Consider the following 24,263-nt stretch of genomic DNA (forward strand, 5'->3'; position numbering starts at 1 on the left):
CGCTGGGATTGCGCAGGCACAGTCCTGGAGAACACTACACTCAGACAGTGCTTGGCGCGGCTAGACGGCAGCGGACGCGCCTCTGTCAGGAACCGGCGCAACCTAAGCCCCATCACGCGCAACCCGTGCATCCAGGCGCATGACAACGGGGCAGCCGTGGTGCCCGACCCAACTCCACCCACCCAAGGAAGGTCCCGGTGCACCAGACGGGCACCACGTCACCTGTCCGGCTACGTGTTGGGTGATGCCACTCCTCAGACAACACATTGAACGCCACTAGCCCAAATGGAGATGGATCACAAAATATATTCTTTTCTTTCTTCTTTTTGTGTGTAATCCTTTGTTTGTGATGTGCTGTTTGAATGACATGCATGGACATATCGTATATTACGCCAAGATTCTTGGGTGTGTGTGGGTGGGTGTGATATGAGTGTTGTTGATATAGAAACGTGGTATGTATTTCTGTTCCGCTTTCCATTTGGTTAGAAGTGTGGTTGTAGATTTGGTTGGGGCTATTTTGAGTCTATATATATTGAACCAGGTGTTGAGTGTATCGAGTTTGGTTGTAGTTTTTCTGCAGTTTTGTCTGCGTTATGGTGTGTGCATGTAATTGTTATATCGTCTGCCTCAGATGAGATTTGTATTTCTGAGGTATAGGATGTGGGTATTTTATGCATGCATACATTAAAGAGTGTGGGGGATAGAATTGAGCCATGTGGTACTCCGTTCTTTAAGTTTCTGGTACATGATGATTGGACATTATATGATATAGGCATTTCCACCTGCCAGATAATTGTTGTAAGGGTGGTGTTTCTTACGTTATATTATGGTAGGATGTGTGTGTTGATCTGTTTGAACATTCTACAGACCTTAACATTTCATTTAGTTTGGAAATATCCTCATCCTCGACCAGTGGTTCTTAACCTGGGGTACCTGTACCCCCAAGGGGTACAAAACCTTAAACCGGTATGAGACATGATAGCCCCAGTGCAATGGTACTGTATATTTACAATGAGAAAGCAAATAAGGTTTGTATCACTCATCCTTTTCATATATTTGCATTGTATTTGTATTGGATGGGGGTACAAGGAAATTTTCTGAGATATCAAGGGCTATGGGCACTGGAAAAGGTTAAGAACCACTGCCCTAGACCCTTGTTATTTTATATTTAAATGTTGACAGATTCTTTGGCAGATGGAGTAATCTGCAGAGGGGAATGGCATAATTGGAGTAAATTGCGGTCTTATGCGACAAGCATAGGTGTGGGGGTATTGTGTTTAAGTGTGTCGCGTTGTCTCATGAGGCCTTGGATTTCTGGTGTGAAGTTTGGGTTATGTGTCTGTTGCCTTAGGGGGTGTATTTCTTTTCTGCGTTTTGTATGGTTGTATTGAAGGTGTCTCCGTGGCCACCTGGGGTGTATCATGTTTTGGTGGTGGTGATGATTGGAAGGTGGTCAGATCCGAGGGGTCCGACTACTTTCCATGCAGTTGTTGGGGTTAGGCAAATGAGAACAGAAGTTGATGTCAGGAGAGGAAGGGGTGCAGAGGGCTTGTTGTTGCTGTTGTTGTTGTTCATGATGGTTAGTAAGTCAATTTGTGTTTGCAGACCAAACCCTCTGTCCATGTCGGAGTTGTTGACATACCAGGCCGACTACTTGGTGTTGAAGTCGCCACCCAAGTTAAGGTTGACGATGGTGGCAAATTGGTTAAGGTTGGGTCTAAAAATATTTGAAACTGTGGAGGATGATTGGGGTGGGGTTAAGTACGTGTTAATTATTGTACAGTAATTGAGGATTTGTTACCTGTTCGGATTTGGGTTAACTGGGTTTCATTGGTGTTGTCTGTGGTAGGGAGGAGGGTTTTGGTAGTGGCACTTGTGCCCACGAAACAGATGGACTGGTGGATCAGGGTGATGACTCCACCGCCGTTGCCATCGGTCCGGTTGTGTTTGATGGGAGTAAAATTATATATATATTTTTTTTGGGGGGGGGGGGTAGTGTCGTAGTTTTGTTTCTTGTGTGATGGCAACGTGTATGTTGTGTTGTTTGAGGGAGTGTTCGAGTTAATGTTTTTGTATGCCATCAGTGTTATGTTGTAAGATAATGATGTTGTGTGATCTGTATGTGTTGTAGGTTGTTGTTGTTGTTGTCATTCCCTAGACTGTCTGTCCGAGCAGTCCCGTCTCCCCAAGGAATGCCACAGCCGAAACTGGGTTTTCCCACAAATCCTTTATAGAGTGTATGTTGTGTTGTTTGCGTGCATGATTGTGTATAATGCAGTCTTCCATTATGCGTTGTATGGTATGGGGTGAAGTGTTACATCCTGGGCAGCTGTTCACAATGCGGTCATCCAGCCTCTTCTGGTAGCTTAGAAGTGCTGGGTGGTGGCCGCACCGCAGTCTGGCCAAGTGGACTCTGTCCTTTCGTGGGAGAGAGGATTCTGGAGGGTGGATATCAGGGGGTCTGGCATGCAGCAGTGTGTTGTCTTTCAGTGTGTTAATGGAGCGGTGAGTGATATGATTATGAATATGTTTCCGGAGGCTGGTATTTGGTGGTTGTGGAGGAAGAAAAGAGAGTGTGTTATAGGTTGCTATATAGGGTTTAGGTACAGGCAGTGGAGGATTATGATCAGGTTCAGGAAGAAGAGGGGTGTTTGGGGAGGAGGGCAGACGGAAAAGGGATGGCAAAGGTAGGGGTGAAGGTAAGGATGTAGGCTGGGGGTGGGATGGTGGGAGTGAAGTTGTGGGTGGGTAAATACAGCAGGTCTGGGTGTTTGTGTATTGCTTCAAGTCAGCAAGTGTTGTACAAGTGTTGTGCAAATAAGATGGGCCCAGTTCTTGTATGAGTTGCACTGAACTGATCCCTTTGTCTGTCGGTTCAAGGTGTTAGGTTCGGAGCATGTTGGACATGTTTATTTTGTGGTGGGCCCAAGATTGCTCTCTACATCTCCGGCTAATAGTAAAAGAGGGGTGATTGCTGGATAATCACCCCTTAGTGCAGAAAAAATGTGAAGATACATCATTATAGAAAGGACTGGTACTCGCCTGAGTAACCAAAGCTGCTTCCAGGAATCGCTGCCACCTGCGTAAGAGCCAATAGTAGGGGTGTGCTGTGGCCGTTTGGCTCTCAATTCATGGGATTGGGGGATGCCCCTTCGACAAAGACGCTGACACATCAGGGCCTGAAAGCTTTGTTCATATCTAGGTCTACCATAACTGTTCATTCTGATGAGGATTTTAAATTGAATCCTTTCAGCAGTTGTTGTGTAATGTTTGTGAACAGAGTGCTGATTGAGTAGCCTTCTTTGAAACCATGTTGGTAAGGGGAGATAGGTGTTTTCATTTTATTCTTGCTGTTATTGGCATAAAGGACAAAGAAAATGGATAATTCTAAAATCTAAGCTCACACGTTGCATAGAATAGTAACAGTAAACTGTAGAGTGGGGGAAGCAAGTAAGTGTTTTGGGGGAATGAAAAGTGTCATGAAAAACAGGCATCTAGGTATGGATACACAGAAAAATATATGAAGGGGTGATTGTACTTATGAACACTGTATGAGGCACAGACCTGGAATTTGAGGAAGGCATAAAGGAGGAATTTAAATGCATTTGAGATGAAGTATTTAAGGAATATATGAGGATGGACAGAGTGAGAAATGAGGAAGAGAGGCAGAGAGTGGGGATGGATAAGGAGTGGCAGACAGGGTTGATCAAAGAATAATTGGATAGTTTGGATATATGGAGAGAATGAGTGGAAAACCCATGGCCTCACAATGACTGGCAGAGGTCTTCAGAACCTCCCACAGATCTCCCTGGGAAGACACTTTGGGCTGTTGTCTGTGTTGCATTTGTATGGCTTCCTATGTTACCAGCTCAAAGTGGTTGGGAGAGGAGAGTAGTTGCTGGTTATCAGCTCTCCAAGTGTGAAAAAGTATAAGAAATACACTTATAGCTGATTGAGAGAGATCTTGGGCTCAGGCTGGAGAATGGGTACCAGCCCCTTAGAGCTGCACCTCTTGATGGAGGTAAAAGGGTTGACAGGTTTTGAAAATGGGGAGTTTCACTGTCCATCTTTCAGGATCACCACATGCAGGTACCCTTCATTGGTTCCTGAGTGAGAAGAGACTAGGAAAAGGTGTCTGGAGGGCTGAGGTAGATGTAGTGAACTTGAGGGTAAGACTGAGAATAAAATGGAAGGGGGTGAAGTGAGCCTTTAGTAAAAAGGGAATTTCTCTTCAGCAGTGAAAGAAGATAGAGATAGGTGTGAGTAGAGGGTTGTTGTGAATAGATGATAAACTGATAAAGCCCAAAGGGATTTCTCCTTGTCTTTTCTGATTATTTGAAGTGGACAAGGAGGGGAGTTCATTGTGTAATGAAGTAGTAGGTGTAAACCAGCTTCATCTGTCCAGCCCTGCTGTGGAGGAGCTGTGTCTTGCTGCATTGCTTCTGACTCTTCATCTGCAAAGAGGTAAGATAAGAGATAAAACTGATGGGCACTGGAGCAGTATGCAATGGGTGAAAGGTGGGTGCATGCATTTTGTTATATGAATATATTAAATGAAAGAGGAATATCAATTGGGTACACAGAGGGGGAGGGCAACAGAGTTCAGGATCATTGCTTAAGCATAAAGTTGTTGGTTCCAACTTTGGAAAGAAATCAAGGAGCAAAAATAGTGAGCTTTTTTTCAGCATCCCCCAGGATGAGAGAAAAAAGAGGTGTGGCATCAGAAAAAAAAATATTTACACACACATTACCTGGTGTTATTTTTACATTACAAATAACTAACTTTGAAGGATTTACACCCAACCAGACTTGTGATCTGATCAGGGAAATTAATCATGATGAAAATGGGGCCAAAATAAAAGGAAAATATAGCCTTCAAGGATACAGACTTAATAATGTAGGTAAGTGAATTTGCAACTGAATTGAAACTGTTCAGATTACTTTCCTCTCATGGGTCAAAGTCTCATGACCTCGAACAAAACCTTGCACAAGAAAAAGCCATAAACTTGTCTCAGCGGATATTGATCATCTTAAAAGGAAATATGTGACTGACAAATGAGAGCATTAATCTTCTGAATACCATAAAAGTAAGTGAGGATAAGGTAAAATCAAACAAGGATGAGGTCAGTGAACTGTAGGATATTCAGGAATGTGGTTATCTGTGCAAGAGAGGGATGCAATAAATTTTAAAAAGAACATGAAGCAGAGGAGTAGAACATGCTAGGCTAACAATTGTGAATGTTAAAAAAAAAGGCATCTCTTGCATCTCATATCAATAAGATGAGATGTGTCATAATTGTTGGTTGGCAGGAAGACCACATCCCTTTAAGAAAGATGTACAAGAACATTAGATGCAAAAGGCTTTGAAAATTACTCCCATGATTACAGGAAACAACTTAGATGCAATTGATCAAATTGAAATATTTAGGTTAGGTCAGTTTAAGAGAAATTATTTGCATTCAATGAAATCTGTAAGTCTTGGAAGCTAGCAGAGAAAGAAAAGTCTAAAATTCTTTTTATAGGAAAATATGCAACTATGGATGAATATGCAAAGACATAGGATCTTGCAAAGGAAGCCCAGGACAATAATGAAATGAGAACAAAAGAAAAATAGAAATTTTCAGCAGAGTTCTCAGTCAGACTGAGAAAGAATTGTTAAAAGAAAAGAAGACATGAGGGTAATACAACACAGAATACACTAAACAAAAATTAACAGTTGCCTATGTTATGCTATGAGAAAACCAAAAGTAAGCTATACTAGTATATGTGTTTACTATCAACCAAGTTGGCGATAAATGATTATAAGTGATCGTAAATGAGCCTGTTATCTTGTGCTTACTAGGACTAAACTCACCAAAAAAATATCCACAGCTGGAGAATAATGAATATGGCAACTGGAGAAGATACAAAGATGATAAATTGAGTGGTAGGGTGATGGTTTTTGTGAAAAAATTACATAATATTGGAAGAACCAAATCTGGGTTAAGTCAAGCCAGAAGTAATCCATCTAAAGGGGTGAACAGAAGAGACTTCATGGTAGCACATGTCCCCACCTACTCCCAAAAAAAAAAGAGTTTCCAATGAAGTTGAATGTCAAGAAATGTTGTTGAATACAACTCTCCTGAAAAAAGAAAGAAAAAAGTAACTGGAAAGCATGTGGCAAAGCAGATTCCTGTGGATATATCTTGTTAGATATGGAAATGGAGAACACAATGACCTTATGGACAGAATAGGTGACTCAAGCAAAAGAAGACATTCTCATGAGATTGAACTAAATTTTAATCAAAGAGCAAGACATTGATTCTTTGAAATACCTCTCCTATAGGAAAAGTGACCATATAACTACTGAATTTCAGTTGGCAGATGGAGAAATAGATCCACGGAATGAAATACACAGGCAAGGTGGTCTCAATTTTGGGAAGTCAGGTGTCTCAGTTTCAAAGATATTCTTTACAAAAGTAGACTGGGAGGAATTCATGAATACCAGTGAAAGTCTGAAAAATTATGAGTGAACAAGCATGTATTGAAGAATAGTGGATGAAAGAAGCAGAGACAAGACTGGTTCAATAAATGGTGTGGGATAACTAAAAGAGCCAGGGGCATGGTTTGGATTAAATGGGTCAAATGCCTCTTGGGTCTCTTGTAAGAGGTCTTTAGGTAACTGACAATAGCCTCTACGTGGGTCCACAAGTCACTCAGGGAAGATATATTGTGTTGTTGTCTGAGGATTCACTGTATGGAGCACTGTAGTATTATTTGTTTTGTCCACTGTATGATGGTTGCAATTGGGGTAGTCGGAATACGTTACCAGGTCTGATCCATGTTGGTACTGTTTTAATGCTGGATGGTGTCCTGAGTGCAGGTATGCTAGTATAGATCTTATCAGATGCAGGAGGATTTTTTTCTGTGGAGCTTATGTCTGGGAGTTGTTGTAATGAGTTTGGTGCTTTGTACTGAAGATCTTGTTTAGTGATCTGATAGTGCAGTACAGTATATGCTTTTGTGTGGATGTTTTGTGTGGTATAGGTGGGATGTTGTTTTAGTGCTTTTTTGTGGTATTCTGTTCATAGTATGTCTATAAGGTGCAACAGGAAAGTGACACATCCATATCATCACACTAACAGAAACTCACACTAGCAGAAATGTAGTATAATGGAGTTTGGAAAAAGTTAAAACAGAATATAAAAAAATTATAAAATTGGTGAAGAAGTCAAAAAAGTGAACTCTGAAAGAAACCTTGGAGTAATAATCAGCAAAGACATGACACCAGACAAATATATCAATGAAATAGTCAGAGAAACCTTCAATCTATTAAGGTCAATGAAAGTGGCATTTGACTACTTGGATGAGGAAATTATTTAAAAAATATTAGTCACATTAATAAGACCAAAACTGGAGTACACAGCAACACTATGGGCACCCATTACTAAAAAGAATATTTAGAAATTAGAAAGAATACAAAGAGCAACAACAAAGTTGGCACCAGTTCTTTCCAAATTAACATACGAACAAAGATTATCCAAAATTGGAATTGCCAACACTGGGGCAGAGAAGAGAAAGAGGAGATCTACTGACTATCTATAGAATCATGAAAGGAATGGAAATCCTTGATAGGAATGATTTACTAAATGGGACAATGGAAAAACAAGAGGACATGAAAAGAAACTCAAAAAGGATAACTATTGAAGAGATCAGAAAAATAATAGCTTCCCACACAGAATGCTGGATATCTGGAATAATTTAGATAAAGAAACAATGTGTGCAAACACTATTCAAGATTTTAAGAAAAAAAATTATACTGAAAGATACAAAGACGGGTCACCATGAGCATAGCTCCCTTCCCATATACGGTAATACAATTAGGTAAACTTTGTAAATTATGGTGGATAATTGGTTCACATCAATTCCATTTACCACTGACCTTGCTTCAGCTGTTTCACCCTTGTGAGCACTATCAAAGCAAACAAATCTCAGATACCTCCACCCAGATGTGCTCATTAAAAATCCTATATTTTTCAGCATGGTGCACTGCAACCTGTGCTGCATAAGGGAAGCTGGAGTATATCAGGGGGGCATCTTGATTTCATGTGTTGCACAAGTCATCACCATCAGGCAACACTGTGGCTAGCAGGGGTGAACGAAGGATGTGTTGGGGGGGGGGGTTAGTGGAGGTGGAGGTGGATTGGGGAAGCAAGTAAATACCCTGGGGGATTAAGGGGTTTCATGATGCATGGGCACTTGGGAGTGGATGAAAGGAAACTATATGAAAGGGTGATTGTGATGATGGCACTGTATTGGGCTGATACTCGGAATTTAAGAGAGGTAGAGAGGAGTGTAAATGTGTTTGAGATCAAATGTCTGAGAATTATGGCAGCAGTTACAAGGTTGGATAGTGACAAATGAGATGAGGAGGTGAGTGAGGGTGGAAAAGGAGATGCCAGATGGGGCTGGTGAAGGATTGTTGGGATGGTCTGGACACATGGAAAGAATGAATGAAGAGAGGTTGGTGGGAGAGGTGTAGAGGGCATATGTGGATGGAGTAAGCTTGGGGGCTGACCGAGGATGAGATGGATGGGGTGAAAGGACCATTAAGCACAAAGGAAATGTCTGTTGAGCAAGGGAGAAGGTAGGATATAGGGGTTAGTGGAGAAAGGCTGTGTATAAATGATACTGTGATCCAAGGAAGGGAGGGGGTGGGGGATGGGGGTAGGGAATGGTTATGTTTGAATGATATTTTGACACAACCTGAAGGGATTTCTCCCCATCTACTATTTTTCTGCATAAGGGGGCAGAGAGAGGGAGTCACTGATTAACTGAAGAGACTTTGCTATACATGTGCTGTGTCTTGCTACATTGCTTCTGGCGCAGGGCAGTGGGCAGGATACAGGGATGACCTGTCATCTCTGAGGAGCTAAGATGAGAGGGAGGAAAGGATAGTGGATGGGAGTGGAATGGGTTGGAGTGAAATGGGAGGGAGTGGTATGTGCCTTTTGACTTGGTTACCTCCCTTGTAAGGGGGAAAAAGCCCTTGGTATATAGAAAGATAGACACTTTTTTTTTTTTTTTTTTTAGCTGGACAAACTTTGGGAGTAGAAATATACATATAGGAATACTGTAGTACAAATTGTATTTGATTTTTTTTCACTTTAATTAGATGCTTTTCTTAACTCTATGAACCATGAACTAAATGTATTTTTGCTGGACAAACTTTGGGAGTAGAAATATACATATAGGAATACTGTAGTACAAATTTTATTTGAATTTTTTTTCTTCACTTTAATTAGATGCTTTTCTTAACTCTATGAACCATGAACTAAATGTATTTACCTTCAGTTCATATTTCATTGAGTTAAGAATAGCATCTAATTCAAGTGAAAAAGTTTCAAATAAAATTTGTACTATTCCTATATGTATATTTCTACCCCCAAAATTTGTCCAGGATTCCGGACATCGCTAGTAGGCATGTGATGCTGACAGTACTACTATTCTGGTGTTAAGAGGTCACGTCAACAGATTTAGAAAGACTATGAGTCAAAAGGATGTGATCAAATACAGTTCTCTATATATATGCATAATATCTGGAATAACTTAGAGCAGTGGTTCCCAAACTGTGGGCAAATTACCCCCTGGGGGGGAGGTAACACATTTTCGGGGGTAATGGAGGGCTGAAATTTTTTTTGAAAATAAAATAAAATGAAATAAAATCAAGAAAACATTACGGTACCCGGCATTAGGATTAAGGTTAACTTAGTACGTATAATTGTAAAACTAAAAAAATAAAGTTTGGGAACCACTGACTTAGAGGGTGATATAGCCCAACCTGGAACAATACATGAATTCAAGTCTAAACAAGATAATTAGAAATCAAGGATATAGACTAAGTTGGAACTATACATGAAATTGAGGGTAGCTATGATAAATTGGAGAATAGGAGACAAAATTCAAAGAGCACTGCTACAATTAGATAAATACAATTAAGTAATATAGCATGATTCCTAATAATCAGAAAGATAAACATAAACACAAAAATTTACAAGCACTACACAATAGAACATTGAGAGTAATAACAGGATGCACCAAAATCAACCATATTAGATACAGGATACCTGTATACAAAAACCAAAATCCTCTCCATAGAACACTACATGAAAATGACAGTAATATAATTCTATGACAGAACCCTAAATATCAAACTTTACACTACATAACACAAGTATCACAAACTAAACCTAAAATCTACACCAGCAGCATTCTACATGAATATCTACATCAATCTACCAACTACAAAACTGATGATGTGCAATGTTACATAAGCTTCTTTGCAGACGATGCTAAAGTGTTAAGGAAAGTAAAAACTGAAACTGGTTGGGAATAACTACAGGAAGACCTGAATTAAGTATGGAACTTGAGTTAGAAATGGGAGGTGTAGCATAATGGGGTTTGGAAAAAGCAAAAATAGAATGTCAGGACAATATAAAATTGGAACTAAGGAGGTAAAGAAAGTGGGATCTGAAAAAGATTTGGGTGTAATTATTTCAAACGACTTATCCTATGACAAACACATAAACAAAATTGTTGGAGAATCCTGTAACATGCTAAGATCAATAGAAGTGGCATTTACATATTTGGATGAAGAAATGATTGAAAAAAATATTAGTCACACTGATAAGGCCTAGACTTAAATATGTTGCGACACTGTGGTCACCCAGTACCAAAAAGAATATAAAGAAAATAGAAAGAATCCAGAGAGCAGCCACAAAAATGGCCCCTGCACTTGCAAACTTATCATATGAGGAGAGACTGGGTAAACTGGAGTTACTGACTCTGGAGCAAAGAAGAGCGAGAGGCAACCTACTGACCATCTACAGAATCATGAAGGGCACAGAAATACTCGATGGAGAGGACTTGTTAAACTGGGACAAGAGAATCGCAAGAGGACATGGAAAATAAGAAAAAAAACATAGTTATAGAAGAGATCTGAAGAAAAAGAGTTTTCCACATAGTGGTGGACACTTGGAACAAACCGGACAAAAAAATAGTGTGCAAAATCCATTCATGAACTTAAGAACAAACTAGACACTGCGAGATACAAAGGCGGGACACCATGGGCATAGCTCCCCTTCCTGTAAAATATAACTAAGTAAATACAACTAGGTAAATTGATACATCTTCTGGAGAAGAGACAAAGAAGATATAATGGATGGAGGGGTAATGGTTGTTGTGAGAAGTGACAAACGTGGAAGAAGCAAATCTGTGTGTAGGCAAGGCTGAACCAATCCACCTAAAAATTACAACTAAAGGGTAGAATAGAAGAGACTTCATGGTGACATATATCCCCCCCCAAAGACAAGAGCTTGGACTGAACTCAATATCAAGAAATATTGTTGGACACAATTCTTCTCCTAAAAAAACTATTGAACAAAGTAACAATTTAGACCTTATTACAGATTTAAATTGCAGTGAGGTCTTCTGTGAAGAATGGAAAGCAATGGAGAACAGAATGATCCAGTGGGTAAATGAAGTGACTCAGGTATGAACAGGTTTCAAGATCAGATCTGCTACTAACCAAAGAGCCAGACATCATCAGCTCCTTGAACTATCTTTGCCCCATACGAAAAAGTGACCATGTTACATTTGAATTTCAGCTGAAGGGTGAGGAAAAAGAGAAGGAATGAACCATATCAGCAAGGGAGACTCAATTTTAGGAAGGCAGATTACTTAGGGATGAAGAAATTCTTTGAAGAGACAGACTGGGAGGCACTCATGAATACTACAGGAATAATGAAGAAATGAAAAATCTGAGAGCGAACAAACATGCACTAAAGATTATTGGAAAGTAGAAACAAGTCTGTAGGAGTGGGGGCGCAGTTCCTAAGGTCCCTTGTTTAATTTATTTTTTTATTTTTTTATTTATATATATATATATATATATATATATATATATATATATATATATATATATATATATATATATATATATATATATTTTTTTTTTATTGTGCTGCCACTAGCTGCAACTCCAATGTGTATTTTGAGTTACAGCAAATACAAGAGAAAGATTCAAGTGGGTAAGATGATGACGTAGTGACTCTTGGGCTGACACAATTAGTTTCTAATATCTAGGCTAAAAACTGTCAAAGCAGAGGGTATTAGGGTATTAAAAATTTAGACAATGGTATATGTTCAAATATAATTTATTTAGAGAGAAAGCTATGCATCAAGTCAAGACAGTCCTAACTAGTACACGAAAATCTATAAAAATTAACACTCTTTCATCAACCTTCATCAATAACCTAAATTGGTCCACCTATACATATATGTATATACACAGAGTACATGTATAAACACAATCTAGTAAACCAATACATTGACTTAATCAGATGAACCAAACAAAATTATATACACCACAATAAGAGCAGAGATATTTCCAATTCTCATGTCTTCACTTTAGCTCAAGAAGGGGTTTCCTTCCTTCACTTTATTTATTTATTCATTTATATGTTTATTTATCTATTACAATTTTTTTTAAGACCCAAACTGGGTTCTGGTTGGAAAACTCCTCCCAGACCCTCTTATGCCTTTGCCTTTTTTAGGAATTTCCCCTTTGGGGCTACAAAGAGTAGGATGCCTAGTCCTATCCCAGTCCTATTTTTGCTGCCTTTTGCAACTCAAATGGGAACACTCAGTGGCAATATTCTTTCTCCCCTACTACAGGGTTTGGCAAAAAAGGATATGAATATTCAGAGACATGGTAGAGGACAGTATTAAGAGTGGGGGGACAGCATAATGGAGGGACAGTCACAGTATAATAAAGTAGCATCATTTCTCTATGAATAGAGATTTCCTCTGTCACACAAAATGATGTGTGGCTCTGGTCTGTAGGGTTGCCCTATATAAAACCTAAAGTATCAGCTGCATGCGACTGAGCAGCTTTTAACCCCACAATGATGGGGTATTGGCTGCATGCTATTGTGGAGGACTGGAGGAGTGCCTGTATAGTCTGCTTTACAAAGGAAAAGGGTACAAGTGTGAGTGTAGCAGTTTCAGAGGGATCAATTTGTTGAGTGTAGTTGGGAAGGCTTATGGGAGGGTTTTGAGTGAGAAGATTAGGAGAGGAACAGAAGGAGTAATTGGTGAGTGTGGGCTTAGGATGGGTAGGGGTTTATGGATCTGATTTTTGTAGTAAGGCAGATATGTGAGAAAGTTTTAGGAAAAGGTAAGGATGTTTTTTGGGCCTTTGTGGATCTGGAAAAGTTTACTCATATGACAGGGTAGACAGGAAGGTACTGTGGGAGGTGCTGTAGATACATGGGATAGGGGGAAAGCTGTTAAAAGCAATCCAAAATAGTAGAGCCTGTGTTAGAATTAGAAATGGGGAGAGTGAGTGGTTTGAGGTAAAGGTGGGACTTCACCAGGGGTGTATTATATCTCCTTGGCTGTTCAATTTATACATGGATGGGGTGGTGCAAGAGGTAAATGCAAGGGTAATGGGCAGGGGATTGGAGATGGCTAAAGAAGATGGAGAAAAATGGGAGATAAACCAATTATTTTTGCTGATGACACTGTGCTTGTAGAAGGATCAGAGGAAGGATTAAGGAAGTTAGTGACGGAGTTTGGGAAGGTGTGAGAAAGAAGGAAGTTGAAGACAAATGTGGATGAAAGTAAGGTGATGAGATGTACAAGGGGAGAATATGGCAGCAAATTGGAAGTGAGTATTAATAGAGACTGGAGGAAGTGGATAGCTTTAGGTACCTGGGTGCAAATATGGTGGGAAAGGGAGGAGTGGAAGTAGAGGTAGAATGTAGATTGAGAGAAGAAAGTAAATGCCCTTGGGGGAATAAAAAGTTTAATGAAAAATAGACATTTGGGAATGGATGCTAAGAGGAGATTGTATGAAGGAGTGATTGTGCTGACAGCACTGTATGGGGCAGAAACATGGAATATAAGAGAGGAAGAGTTTAAATGTGTTTGAGATAAAATACCTGAGAAGTATGGTAGGGGTTACTAGGATGGATAGAGTGAGAAACGAGGTGGAGAGGAGAGCGGGGTTGGAAAGGGAGTTTGGAGATAGGGTTGATGAAAGAGTATTGGGATGGTTTGGACACATGGAAGGAATGAGTGAAGAAAGATTAGTAAAAGAGGTGTGGAAGGCAGAGGTGGAAAGAGTGAACATGAGTGGGCAACCAAGGATGAGATAGATGGATGGGGTAAAAGGGGTATTAGAAAAGAGGAGAAAGTCTGTTGAGGAAGGGAGAAGACAGAAGATAGGGGTGAATGGAGAATGGTTGTGTATGGATGATGATGCTGTGATGCATGGAAGGGTGTGTGTGGGGGATGGGGGTGAGGAAGTATGTGTGAAAACTATTTTGATGCAACCCAAAGGGATTTCTCCCCATCTTCTCTTTTTCTGCATGAGGGGATGGAGAGGGGGGTTGCTGATTAAATGAAGTGGCCTTGTTATGGATGTGCTGAGTCTTGCTACATTGCTTCTGACCCAGGGCAGTGGGTGAGATGCAGGGATGACCTCATCCAGGAGGAGCCAAGATAAGAGGGAGGGAGGGGTGGTGAATGGGAGTGGAGTATGTGGGGATGGAATGAATGGGAGTGGATTTATACCTTTGATTTCAACTACCTCCCTTGTAAAGGGGAAAGTCATTGGTATATGTATGTATTTTCTAAGGTCTATGCTAGCTCTAGGCTAATGTCGATTCAGTGATCTTAAGCCAGAATGGTTTGGGCTTCTTCAATTTCCACTGCTCATCCACATCCCTCAATTTTTACACTGCATCTTATTTCCGCCTTGTACTCATCACCTGGAACATGGTGGACCACTATGCCATTAGCATTTTGCCAAATTCAAAATAGTGCTGTTTTTAATTTTCAATTACTTCTGAAAGCATTTACTTCTCATTTCCTCCAGTTCTATGTTAAAGATCGAAGGGGAGCTATGCTCGTGATGTCCCGTCTTCATATCTCGTTTTATCTAGACTGTTTTTAAGTTCGTGTATCGTTTTTGCACACACCATATTCTCATCTAACTTGTTCCAAACGTCTATTATCCTGTGGGGAAAGCTGCTCTTTTTCAAGTCTTTTCTATATATGTCTTTCTTGATTTTATTTCCGTGTCCTCTTGTATCTCTACTATCCCATTTTATTAGATCCTCTCTATCAACAGTTTCTATGGCTTTCATGATTCTATAAATAGTTATCAAGTCTCCTCTCTCCTTTGCTCTAATGTCTGTAGCTCAAGTTTTACTAATCTCTCCTCATGTGATAGTTCTGAGAGTGTTGGTGCCAATTTCGTAATTGCTCTTTGTATTCTTTCAAGTTTTGTTAAACATTTTTTTTTTTTTTTTTACTTGGTGACCTCGTCGTCGTTGCATACTCCAATCTTGGTCTTATCAAAGTGACTAGTATTTTCTTCACCATTTCTTCATCCAGGTATGTAAATGCCACTTTGGTTGTTCTTATTAAATTATAAGTTTCTCCAAAAATTTTGTTTATTTGTTTCTCAGGGGACGTAAAATGTGGAACGCTTCACGATTTTTCGTGTCATCCTTGCGCAGGGGCCATGCTAATCTTCTCTGTATCGTTCCAATTTTAGCATATGTACCGCCGAAGTGTGTGAGAGAGAGAGTGTGTGTGTGTGTGTGCAAGGCCAGAGATTTAATTGAATATTATTTTTCGTTTTTACGTGACTAAGTCGTGTATGGGCATGGTGGACCATACAGCTCTCACTCCACCCCTCCATGACGTCATGAGGACGTATTCGTAAGTAATAACCGATTAGAAACCTTAACTCTAGGAGAAAAAAAAATCCCACACTCCAGTTCAGGATTCCATTAGAGGATTTTTTTTTTCTTTTTTTTAATGATTTTTAACACATAAATGTTCCATCACGGAACGAATTAGCGCAGCTTTGTCTTATATTATGAAGTGGTAGTCAGTATCTTTGTCCAGTAATGTGAACACGTTTGTGGCACTGTCGTGTAGAATGCTTAGGGTATGGGCGGTCTGAGCCGAGATATCCATCCCGACAGGTAGGTTCAAACATTTTTTTTTTTTTAATGGGAACATCTGAATATACATATGTTAAAAGTAATTAGATTTTATTATGTAGCGAGTCTGAGTCGAGATATTTATCCCGGCAGGGACGTAATAATCGAGTAGAGGGTGTACACAAATACACGGATTGATTGAGCATGGTGATCGAATCTTTGTAATAGGCTATGGAAATTAATATGTGTTTGTGACCGAGAGTGCTGTCTCCCAACGATAAAGAAAAATTATGTGTTTAGGTTAGGATACGAGTAAGTTAGATTAGGTGTAAAATAAATATTTACCAAAGGTGGCCGGACGGTTAGGTGTGTAATACCCACGCGTTCTGTTCACACCATTGGGGAGTTGAATCTGTAACCTCCTATACGCTACTTCTGTAGTCCATAATTGGTTCATAAGTAATATTCCAGGGTAAGGTTTTATTTTTTAGCCATGTAAATTAGAATAAGATTGGATAGGAATCTCAAAGGAAAATATACGAACATTCTTGTACGGCGTGGAAACGCTATATCTGTACCCTCACGTCTTTGACACTTTATTGTACGGTGTGGAAGCATTATATATCTACACCCCATGTTTACGTCTACCATGATAGTAAATACTTATTACGTGAATATTCATTTTCTTTTGAGTATAATTAAGTAGTTTTGTATATCATAGATCAGTAAATCAACTGGCTGTAAACTTGAAAATCCCTTTAATTCACCTAACCTGGATTTCACATAAAGTAACACTTAAACGGCCTGAAAAAGGGGGGAATGGATAGGAATCGTATTTTTAATCACGGGCCACACATAGTCACATATATATTTAGCTTTGAGGTTGGGATGGTGGCAGTGATTACTAATTGAAATAATCAACGTAGGGTTTCCCAACCAACATTGCATGGATATGTGTGACTAATTGTCCTCCTAGTCAGTAATAGTCAAGACAACACGATTTTATGAAGGCGTACTATAGATCTCGCCCATCCCTTTATTGATATAATCGTAGTAGTCATTATGGCACCACATATCTTGGGTGTCAGCGGTGGTACCACATATTTTTAGTGGCAGCGATGGGATTACATATTTTTGGTGGCAGCGGTGGGACTTGCGTCATTAGTTAACCTGAAGCCCACCTGTCCGTGCATTAATGGAGACATAATTTGTGCATCCTGTGGATTGGAAGTAATGACATCAGAGATGGAATAGATCCTAGACAATTAGCAAATAGAATTATAGAAATAGCGGGTGAGGTTGAAGGGAAATGTGGTGCGTCAGTGTGTATAGTTTTAATTGAACCACACATAATTAGAAGAAATTAAACAATAATGGACGAAAAAAATGAATGAGGATTTAAACCGGAAGAAGGAGAAGGGGCATACGCTACAAGTGAACAGAAAGTAAGTGGGGAAATAGAAGACACTATCTGCATTGAGAAATCTGTTACAAACACACACCAAATCACCAACACACACCCATAACTCCAACAAGGGAGGACAGACCAAGCCTTGATTTCTAATTAGATTTGGCTTCGAATTCATGTATTATTCCAGCTTAGGCTATATCACCAAAGCTATTCAAAGTTTTATGCATCTATTATCTATATGAAAAACTGTATTTCTTCATATCCTTTAGACACGTGGATCTGTTATGTGACGGTAACTGAGGGGAGAATGCACGACTCTCTTTCATTGAAGTAGTCATGTGCGACAAAAAGTTAATAGAACTAGTCAGAGCTTGTAGAGATTCCAAAATTCATGCTCTGGTTTTTCTTTTTCCACTCTCCTCAACTTCATTTGATAGAGCAATTGCAGCAAGCCCCTTTGCATAAAATCTCAGCGCCATGCCGGAGCAACAGCTACACGGTAGCGCATTACAAAGTATGATATCTGCTTTCATTATATTTGAATATTACAAAGAACTTGTACTCTAAAAAATATTATTCTAATCCAAGAAAAACACTGGATTCACTATCAGTTGGCACAAGCGAGTCAACCGCCTGAATGCCAAAAAAGAAAATACAGTAAACAATATGGGGCAAGGATGGCCATGATTGGCTTGGATGGCAGTGTAAATTTTTATCTTGTTTTCTGATAAACAAATGCATACATCCCATGTTCAATCTATATGCAACCAGTTTAATATTATATAGTAAGAAAAAAAAATAAACTCAAAGGATCTCCTACAGGAGTCATGCAATACCCTACCTCTCTCATCCTTCACCCCAGCAATGCATCGCATCGTGTGCATCACTACATTATTATTATTATTTTTTTTTTATACTTTTGAACATGATTATTCAATAAACACCAATTTGAAATTCATTTATCTTTTATTGACATAACAACTGTACATCTAAGAGCTTTACTAGCTGTCTAATACTTTTGGGTCACTGAGGAAGGCTCCTGGAATATATGTACACGTTTTCTTAAAGTCCATTTGGAATAAATTGCTTCAATATACAAAGTTTCAATACTTTCGCATATGGGGAATTTCCTGTACTAGTTTGACTGAAAATGTGTTGTATCCTCTGAATTTAAAATTCCTAACTCCACATTCCCTATAAAAGAGGCAAATAAAACACCTCTGGGATTGATTGTGTTGTCTCCCCACAGTAGGTGACGACAATTAAGATACCTAAGTAAACAAGAAAAGGAGAGGGAAGGTCTCGTACAAGGCGGTTAAGGCTGTCCCTTTTGACGGGAACGCTATGTGGTAGATAAATACTGCAAACTGTATAAGAATGGTTTAAAAAGGTTTTGACTGGTACACCCTGTGGTGGAGTTTATAGTTCGAGAGTAACACAAGGTGTCATTATGAATCAGAATTGCAGTGCCACCGTAGACTTGCCCTAAAATAAAATCGGATTAAAATGCACAATATCTGGAAGGAGCAGGAAGAAATGAGTCTCCCACCATTATCTCCTGGAGGCAGACAAGCACTGGAGAAAATTGTGGCAGAAGACTCAGTTCCTCCTGTCAGGCACACATACCGCAACATTTCCATTGGAGAAATCTGAAGAGCATTACTTTGAGGGTTTTTTCATGGGAGCTCCAGATAGGAGTTTCCCTTTGCCAATCTCACTTGGTATTTTACTCGACCGGTGATATCTATCTAGTCTCAAGTTGTTTGTACAGTTGGTAACACGAAACTGGGGACCTGGTACAATCGCAGGAATCTGCACTTGGGGTCTAATATCCGGCTCAGGGTCATTTGATGCTCCCAAAGGAATCTTTTTTTGGGGGAATATCTGTTGAGAGAAGGGACTAAACAGATTCTTGGGAATGTTTCTGGTGAAAGTGAAAAGGAAATGTGGGAGAAAGTTTTGTTGAGATGGATGGATGGAGTGAAAGGAGATTTGATCAAAAGGTGAATGTCTGTTGAGCAGGGAAGGGAGAGGCAGCGGATTAATGTGAGTGAAGAATGGTTGTGCATGGGTGATATGTTGACGTTGCCCAAATGAACTCCTTGTCTTCTCTATTTTTCACATGAGGAGAAGAGGACAGAGGGTTAATGTGTAAATGAAGCAGCCCTGCTGTGGATGTACTCTGTCTTGCTACATTGCTTATGACCCAGGCAGTGGGTAAAAGACATGGATGACTGTGGTAAGGTAGATATGTGAGAAAGCTTTAGGAAAAGGTAAGGATGTTTTTTGGGCCTTTATGGATTTGAAAATGGTTTATGACAGGGCAGACAGGAAGGCGCTCTGGGAGATAATCCAGATATATGGGATAGGAGGAAAGATGTTAAGAACATTCATGAATTTTTACGAGAGTAGTAGAGCCTGTATTAGAATCACAAATGGAAAGAGTGAGTGGTTTGAGGCAAAGGTGGGACTTCACCAGGGGTGTGTTATGTCTCCTTGGCTGTTCAATTTATACATGGATGGGGTGGTGCGAGAGGTAAATGCAAGGGTAATGGGCAGGGGATTGGAGATGATTAAAGAAAATAGAGAAAAATGGGAAATGAGCCAGTTGTCGTTTGCTGACGACACTGCACTTGAAGCAGGATCAGAGGGATTAAAGAAGTTAGTGACAGAGTTTGGGAAGGTGTGCGAAAGAAGGAGGTTGAAAATAAATGTGGTTAAAAGTAAAGTGATGAGATGTACAAGGGGATAATATGGCAGCAAATTGGAAGTGAGTACTAAGGGAGAAAGGTTTAAGGAAGTGGATAGTTTTAGATACTTGGGTGCAAATATGGCAGGAAAGGGAGGAGTGGAGGTGGAGGTAGAATGTAGATTGAGAGGAGCAAGTAAATGCCCTGGGGGTTAAAATGTGATGAGAAATAGACATTGGGAATGGATGCTATGAGGATATTGTATGAAGGAGTGATTGTGCAGATAGCACTGTATGGGGCAGAAACATGGAACATAAGAAAGGAAGTGAGGAGAAGTTTGAATGTGTTTGAGATGAGGTGCCCAAGAAGTATGACAGGGGTTACTAAGCTGGATAGAGTGAGACACGAGGAGGTGAGGAGAGTTGAGGTGGAAAGGGAGTCGGGAGATAGTGTTGATGAAAGAGTATTAGGATGATTTGGACACACTCGTTCACTATCTCTACTTTTCTTAGTCTAGAGTTGATTTCCAACCCATATTCCACTGCTTTTCTTTATTAGCTCATATTTCCTTAGTTTCTTTATCTCCACTATTGATATTTCAATTTTACTACGTACACCCCCTGCATTTCTTCACTTATGTACTCCATTTTGTAAACAAGAATTTTATAAGATATCGGTAATTCAAGTTCTCTCTGTTTTGATCCTGACTAAAGTCGCCACTAATTACACTCCCTTCGGTAATATACGCCTATCTCTGGTATCTGGTAGGAAATCCTTACCAATTACCAAAAGAGGAATGACAGTCATTCATGCCTTGTTCTCTTATATCAAAGTCAGAGCTAGCAGGAAAACCTTGAACTATCAACAATTCATTACTAACTCTGTTTTAACTATATACAAAAAGAAATCACCGAACATTTTCATATAATCAATATAAAATCATGACCTTTACCTTTCAAAATCATATTAACCACTCAAATATCACAACTCTAGTCTGCTAGTGGCTATAAACAAGATCACCTATGGGGCGACTTCTGGACGCTGACCAAAAGAGTTCAGTCACTTGAAGGAGTTTTACTGCCAGGGGCGTCGAAAAGGTCAGCAATGAGCCGACATCAGGAATGAAGCCCAAGGTACTGAGGCTCAAAGAAAATCTGCTTCTCTCTCCGCGAAGTTGTGTCGCTGTTTTTATAACCTTCGCTTGTGACGCTACGATATGGACAGTAGGCGGGCGGAAGGTAGCTTGTCACGGGACATTCTGGACGTCGAGTTCTCATAGGTCATTTACGTAATATCAAGTACCAGGACGATTGGAACATCAACCTATCACTGTGTTACGCAACTCCTCTTTCTCCCACTTCACAAAGTTACATCTCTTCTACAACTTACATACTTAATAAATATTCTTCAATATGATACAGTACGTACCACAGTACATATACACATTCATAATATATACATATAGAATAGACACATAATATGAGAATATTTTTTTGTGAAGTTGACTATGACGTTTTTTTCCGCAAGTGCATTTGTTTACGATTATAGCTTTAGAAACGCAACCGTTATGTAAGTTTGCATTATGCGCACGCGTGACAGTCGAACAGTCTACACGTGTTCTGATATTAAATTTTTGTGAGTAAAGTTTTGAAATAAAGGTAAATATCTGATCATTTTTATGTTTGAATGGGTCTTGTAAATCGCCAGATAGTGCGACCTATCCGCGGGTCAACCGCAAATAACCACTTTGACAATCACAAACTAGCGGTGTGACCTATCCACTGGTGCGACTTATGCGTAAGTATATACAGTTGGCATAAGAGGGTCTGGGTGGAGTTTTCCAACCAGAACCCTAAGTTTGGGTCTTTCAATGTGCGTGCATGCGGTACAAATGAGAGTAAAAGGGAAGGGATGAGCAGTAGGTCTGTGAGAAGATGGACGTGTTGGCATTGAGTGAAACTAAGTTGAATGGAAGGGGCGAGTTTGAGTTTGGGAGTTTAGTTGGGGGGGTGTCAGGAGTGAGGAGAGGACAAGAGAGAGAGAAGAGATAGGTAAACGTGTAATGAAGTGGAAGGTTTCTTCAAGGTTAATGTGGATGAAGATAAAATTGGGAGGGGAGATGTGGGTCTTTGTAAGTGCATATGGGCCTGGTAGTAAGAAGAGTTTAAAGGAAAGGGAGGCTTTTTGGATAGATTTAGATAAGTGCATAGAAGTTTTAGGGAGAAATGCCAATGTACTGATATTGGGAGACCTTTATGCTAGGGTAGGAGATGAACCAATGGATGGAGTGGTTGGGAAGTGTGAAGTTCCAGAAAAAATCGTAGTGGAGAGATGATGGTGATGTGTCTAGAGCGGTCATGATAGCAAAGACAGTATTTAGAAAGTCAAGTATAAGTACACATGGGAGAAGGTGGTGGATGGAAGGGTGGTAGATAGGGCGTTCATGGACTATAAAGAAGAATCGGAAGAGTTTTGGATGCACATATTCTTAGAGGAGAGTGGAGGAATATCAGATCATTTTTTGGTGAAAGGTAAGTTGAGTGTGGAGGATTGATGGAGAAAGGAAAAGGACATAAGGTAGGGAGGTGCTTAGAGTAAACAACTTAAATGAGAAAGAAAAGGAGTACAAGAAGAATATGAGAGAGGAGTGGAAGGAAGTGAAGTATAGAGTAGAACTAGGAGTGGAGGAAGAATGGGGATGTTTCAAGGATGGAGTCACAAGGTGTGCAAAGATGGTGTCTGGAACAAGGAGGATGGGAGGAAATAGTAGGAAGGGTAGTGAGTGGTGGGATAATGAAGCAAAGAAGATTGTAGAAGAGAGGAAACGAACATTCATACATTGGTTGCAAAATAGGACGAGAGAAGTAAAGAATAAGATAAAGGAGGAAAAAAGAGAGCAGATGTGAAATGGGGTAAGTGTATGACAGAAAATGTTGAAAGTAATAAAAATATGATTTGAAAGGAAATTAAGAGAAGAAGAGGCGATTCAAGTAGAGAAGAAAAGATATGGAGAGGTGATAATGGAAGAGACGACAGTAAGAGGAAGGTGGGCAGAGTATTTTACGGAGTTGCTAAATATAAAGGAGGATAGGGAGGGAAAGGTAGCTGCAGTGGGTTGCGCCAAGAAAATGACAGTGATAAATGAGGAAAATGGAGGAGAAATAAAGATAAGATGAAAGCAGTTATAAAAATTATGTGAGTAGGTAAGGCACCTGGATTGGATGGGTATCATGCAGAGCGTCTAAAAAAGGGAGGTACAGTAATGATGGACTGGCTGGTGAGGTTGTTTAATGATTGTCTAAAAGAGGGTAGAGTACCGGAGGACTGGAGGAGTTCCTGTATAGTTTCATTTTACAAGGGTAAAGGGGACAAGTGTGAGTGTAGTAGTTTCAGAGGGATCAGTTTGTTGAGTGTAGTTGGGAAGGCTTATGGGAGGGTTTTGATTAAGAGGAACAGAGTAATTGGTGAGGAACTATATGGGTTTAGGACAAGTAGGGGTTGCGTAGATCAGATTTTTGTGGTAAGAGAAAGCTTTAGGAAAAGGTAAGGATGTTTTTTGGGCCTTTATGGATTCGGAAAAGGCTTATGGCAGGGTAGACAGGAAGGCACTCTGGAAGATAATGCAGATATATGGGATAGGAGGAAAGATGTTAAGAGCATTCTAGGGTTTTTACGAAAGTAGTAGAGCCTGTGTTAGAATTACAAATGGAGAGAGTGAGTGGTTTGAGGTAAAGGTGGGACTTCGCCAGGAATGTGTTATGTCGCCTTAGGTGTTCAATTTATACATGGATGGGGTGGTGCGAGAAGTAAACGCAAGGATAATGGGTCGGGTAATGGAGATGTTAAAGGAAAAGAAGAAAATGGGAGATAAGCCAGTTGCTGTTTGCTGAAGATACTGTGCTTGTAGCAGGATCGGAGAAGAGATTAAGGAAGTTAGTGACGGAGTTTGGGAAGGTGTGTGAAAGAAGGAAGTTGAAGATAAATGTGGATAAAAAGTGATGAGATGTACAAGGGGATATGACACCAAATCGGAAGTGAGTACTAAGGGAGAGAGACTGGATGAAGTGGATAGTTTTAGGTACTTGGGTGAGAAAGTGGCAAGAAAGGGAGGAAGTGGAGGTAGAATGCAGATTGAGAGGAGCAAGTAAAGTCTTGGTGGATTAG

At 39.9% G+C, this 24,263-nt stretch overlaps 1 protein-coding gene and 1 non-coding gene across 5 annotated transcripts in view; both read right to left on the reverse strand.

The window, feature by feature from the left end:
- LOC143034569 (uncharacterized) overlaps window positions 1-24,263 on the reverse strand; it is a 315,113-nt gene that overhangs the window by 21,192 nt on the left and 269,658 nt on the right. The window contains exon 7 of one of the 4 annotated variants that reach the window (XM_076200818.1): window positions 4,195-4,454. The exons of the other annotated variants lie outside the window; for them this stretch is intronic. Within the exon in view, the coding sequence (XP_076056933.1) occupies window positions 4,210-4,454 (245 nt within the window). The 3' untranslated portion in view covers window positions 4,195-4,209. Of the gene's footprint in view, window positions 1-4,194; window positions 4,455-24,263 lie in introns of those variants that run through there. 4 annotated transcript variants of the gene reach the window in all.
- LOC143034714 (U6 spliceosomal RNA) lies at window positions 15,522-15,626 on the reverse strand. Its single transcript, XR_012967273.1, has one exon. It is a non-coding gene; the product is annotated as a U6 spliceosomal RNA (small nuclear RNA).

Source organism: Oratosquilla oratoria, chromosome 17, assembly GCF_046742065.1.
Source record: "Oratosquilla oratoria isolate Oo_2021 chromosome 17, ASM4674206v1, whole genome shotgun sequence".
NCBI classification, from domain to species: Eukaryota; Metazoa; Arthropoda; class Malacostraca; order Stomatopoda; family Squillidae; genus Oratosquilla; species Oratosquilla oratoria.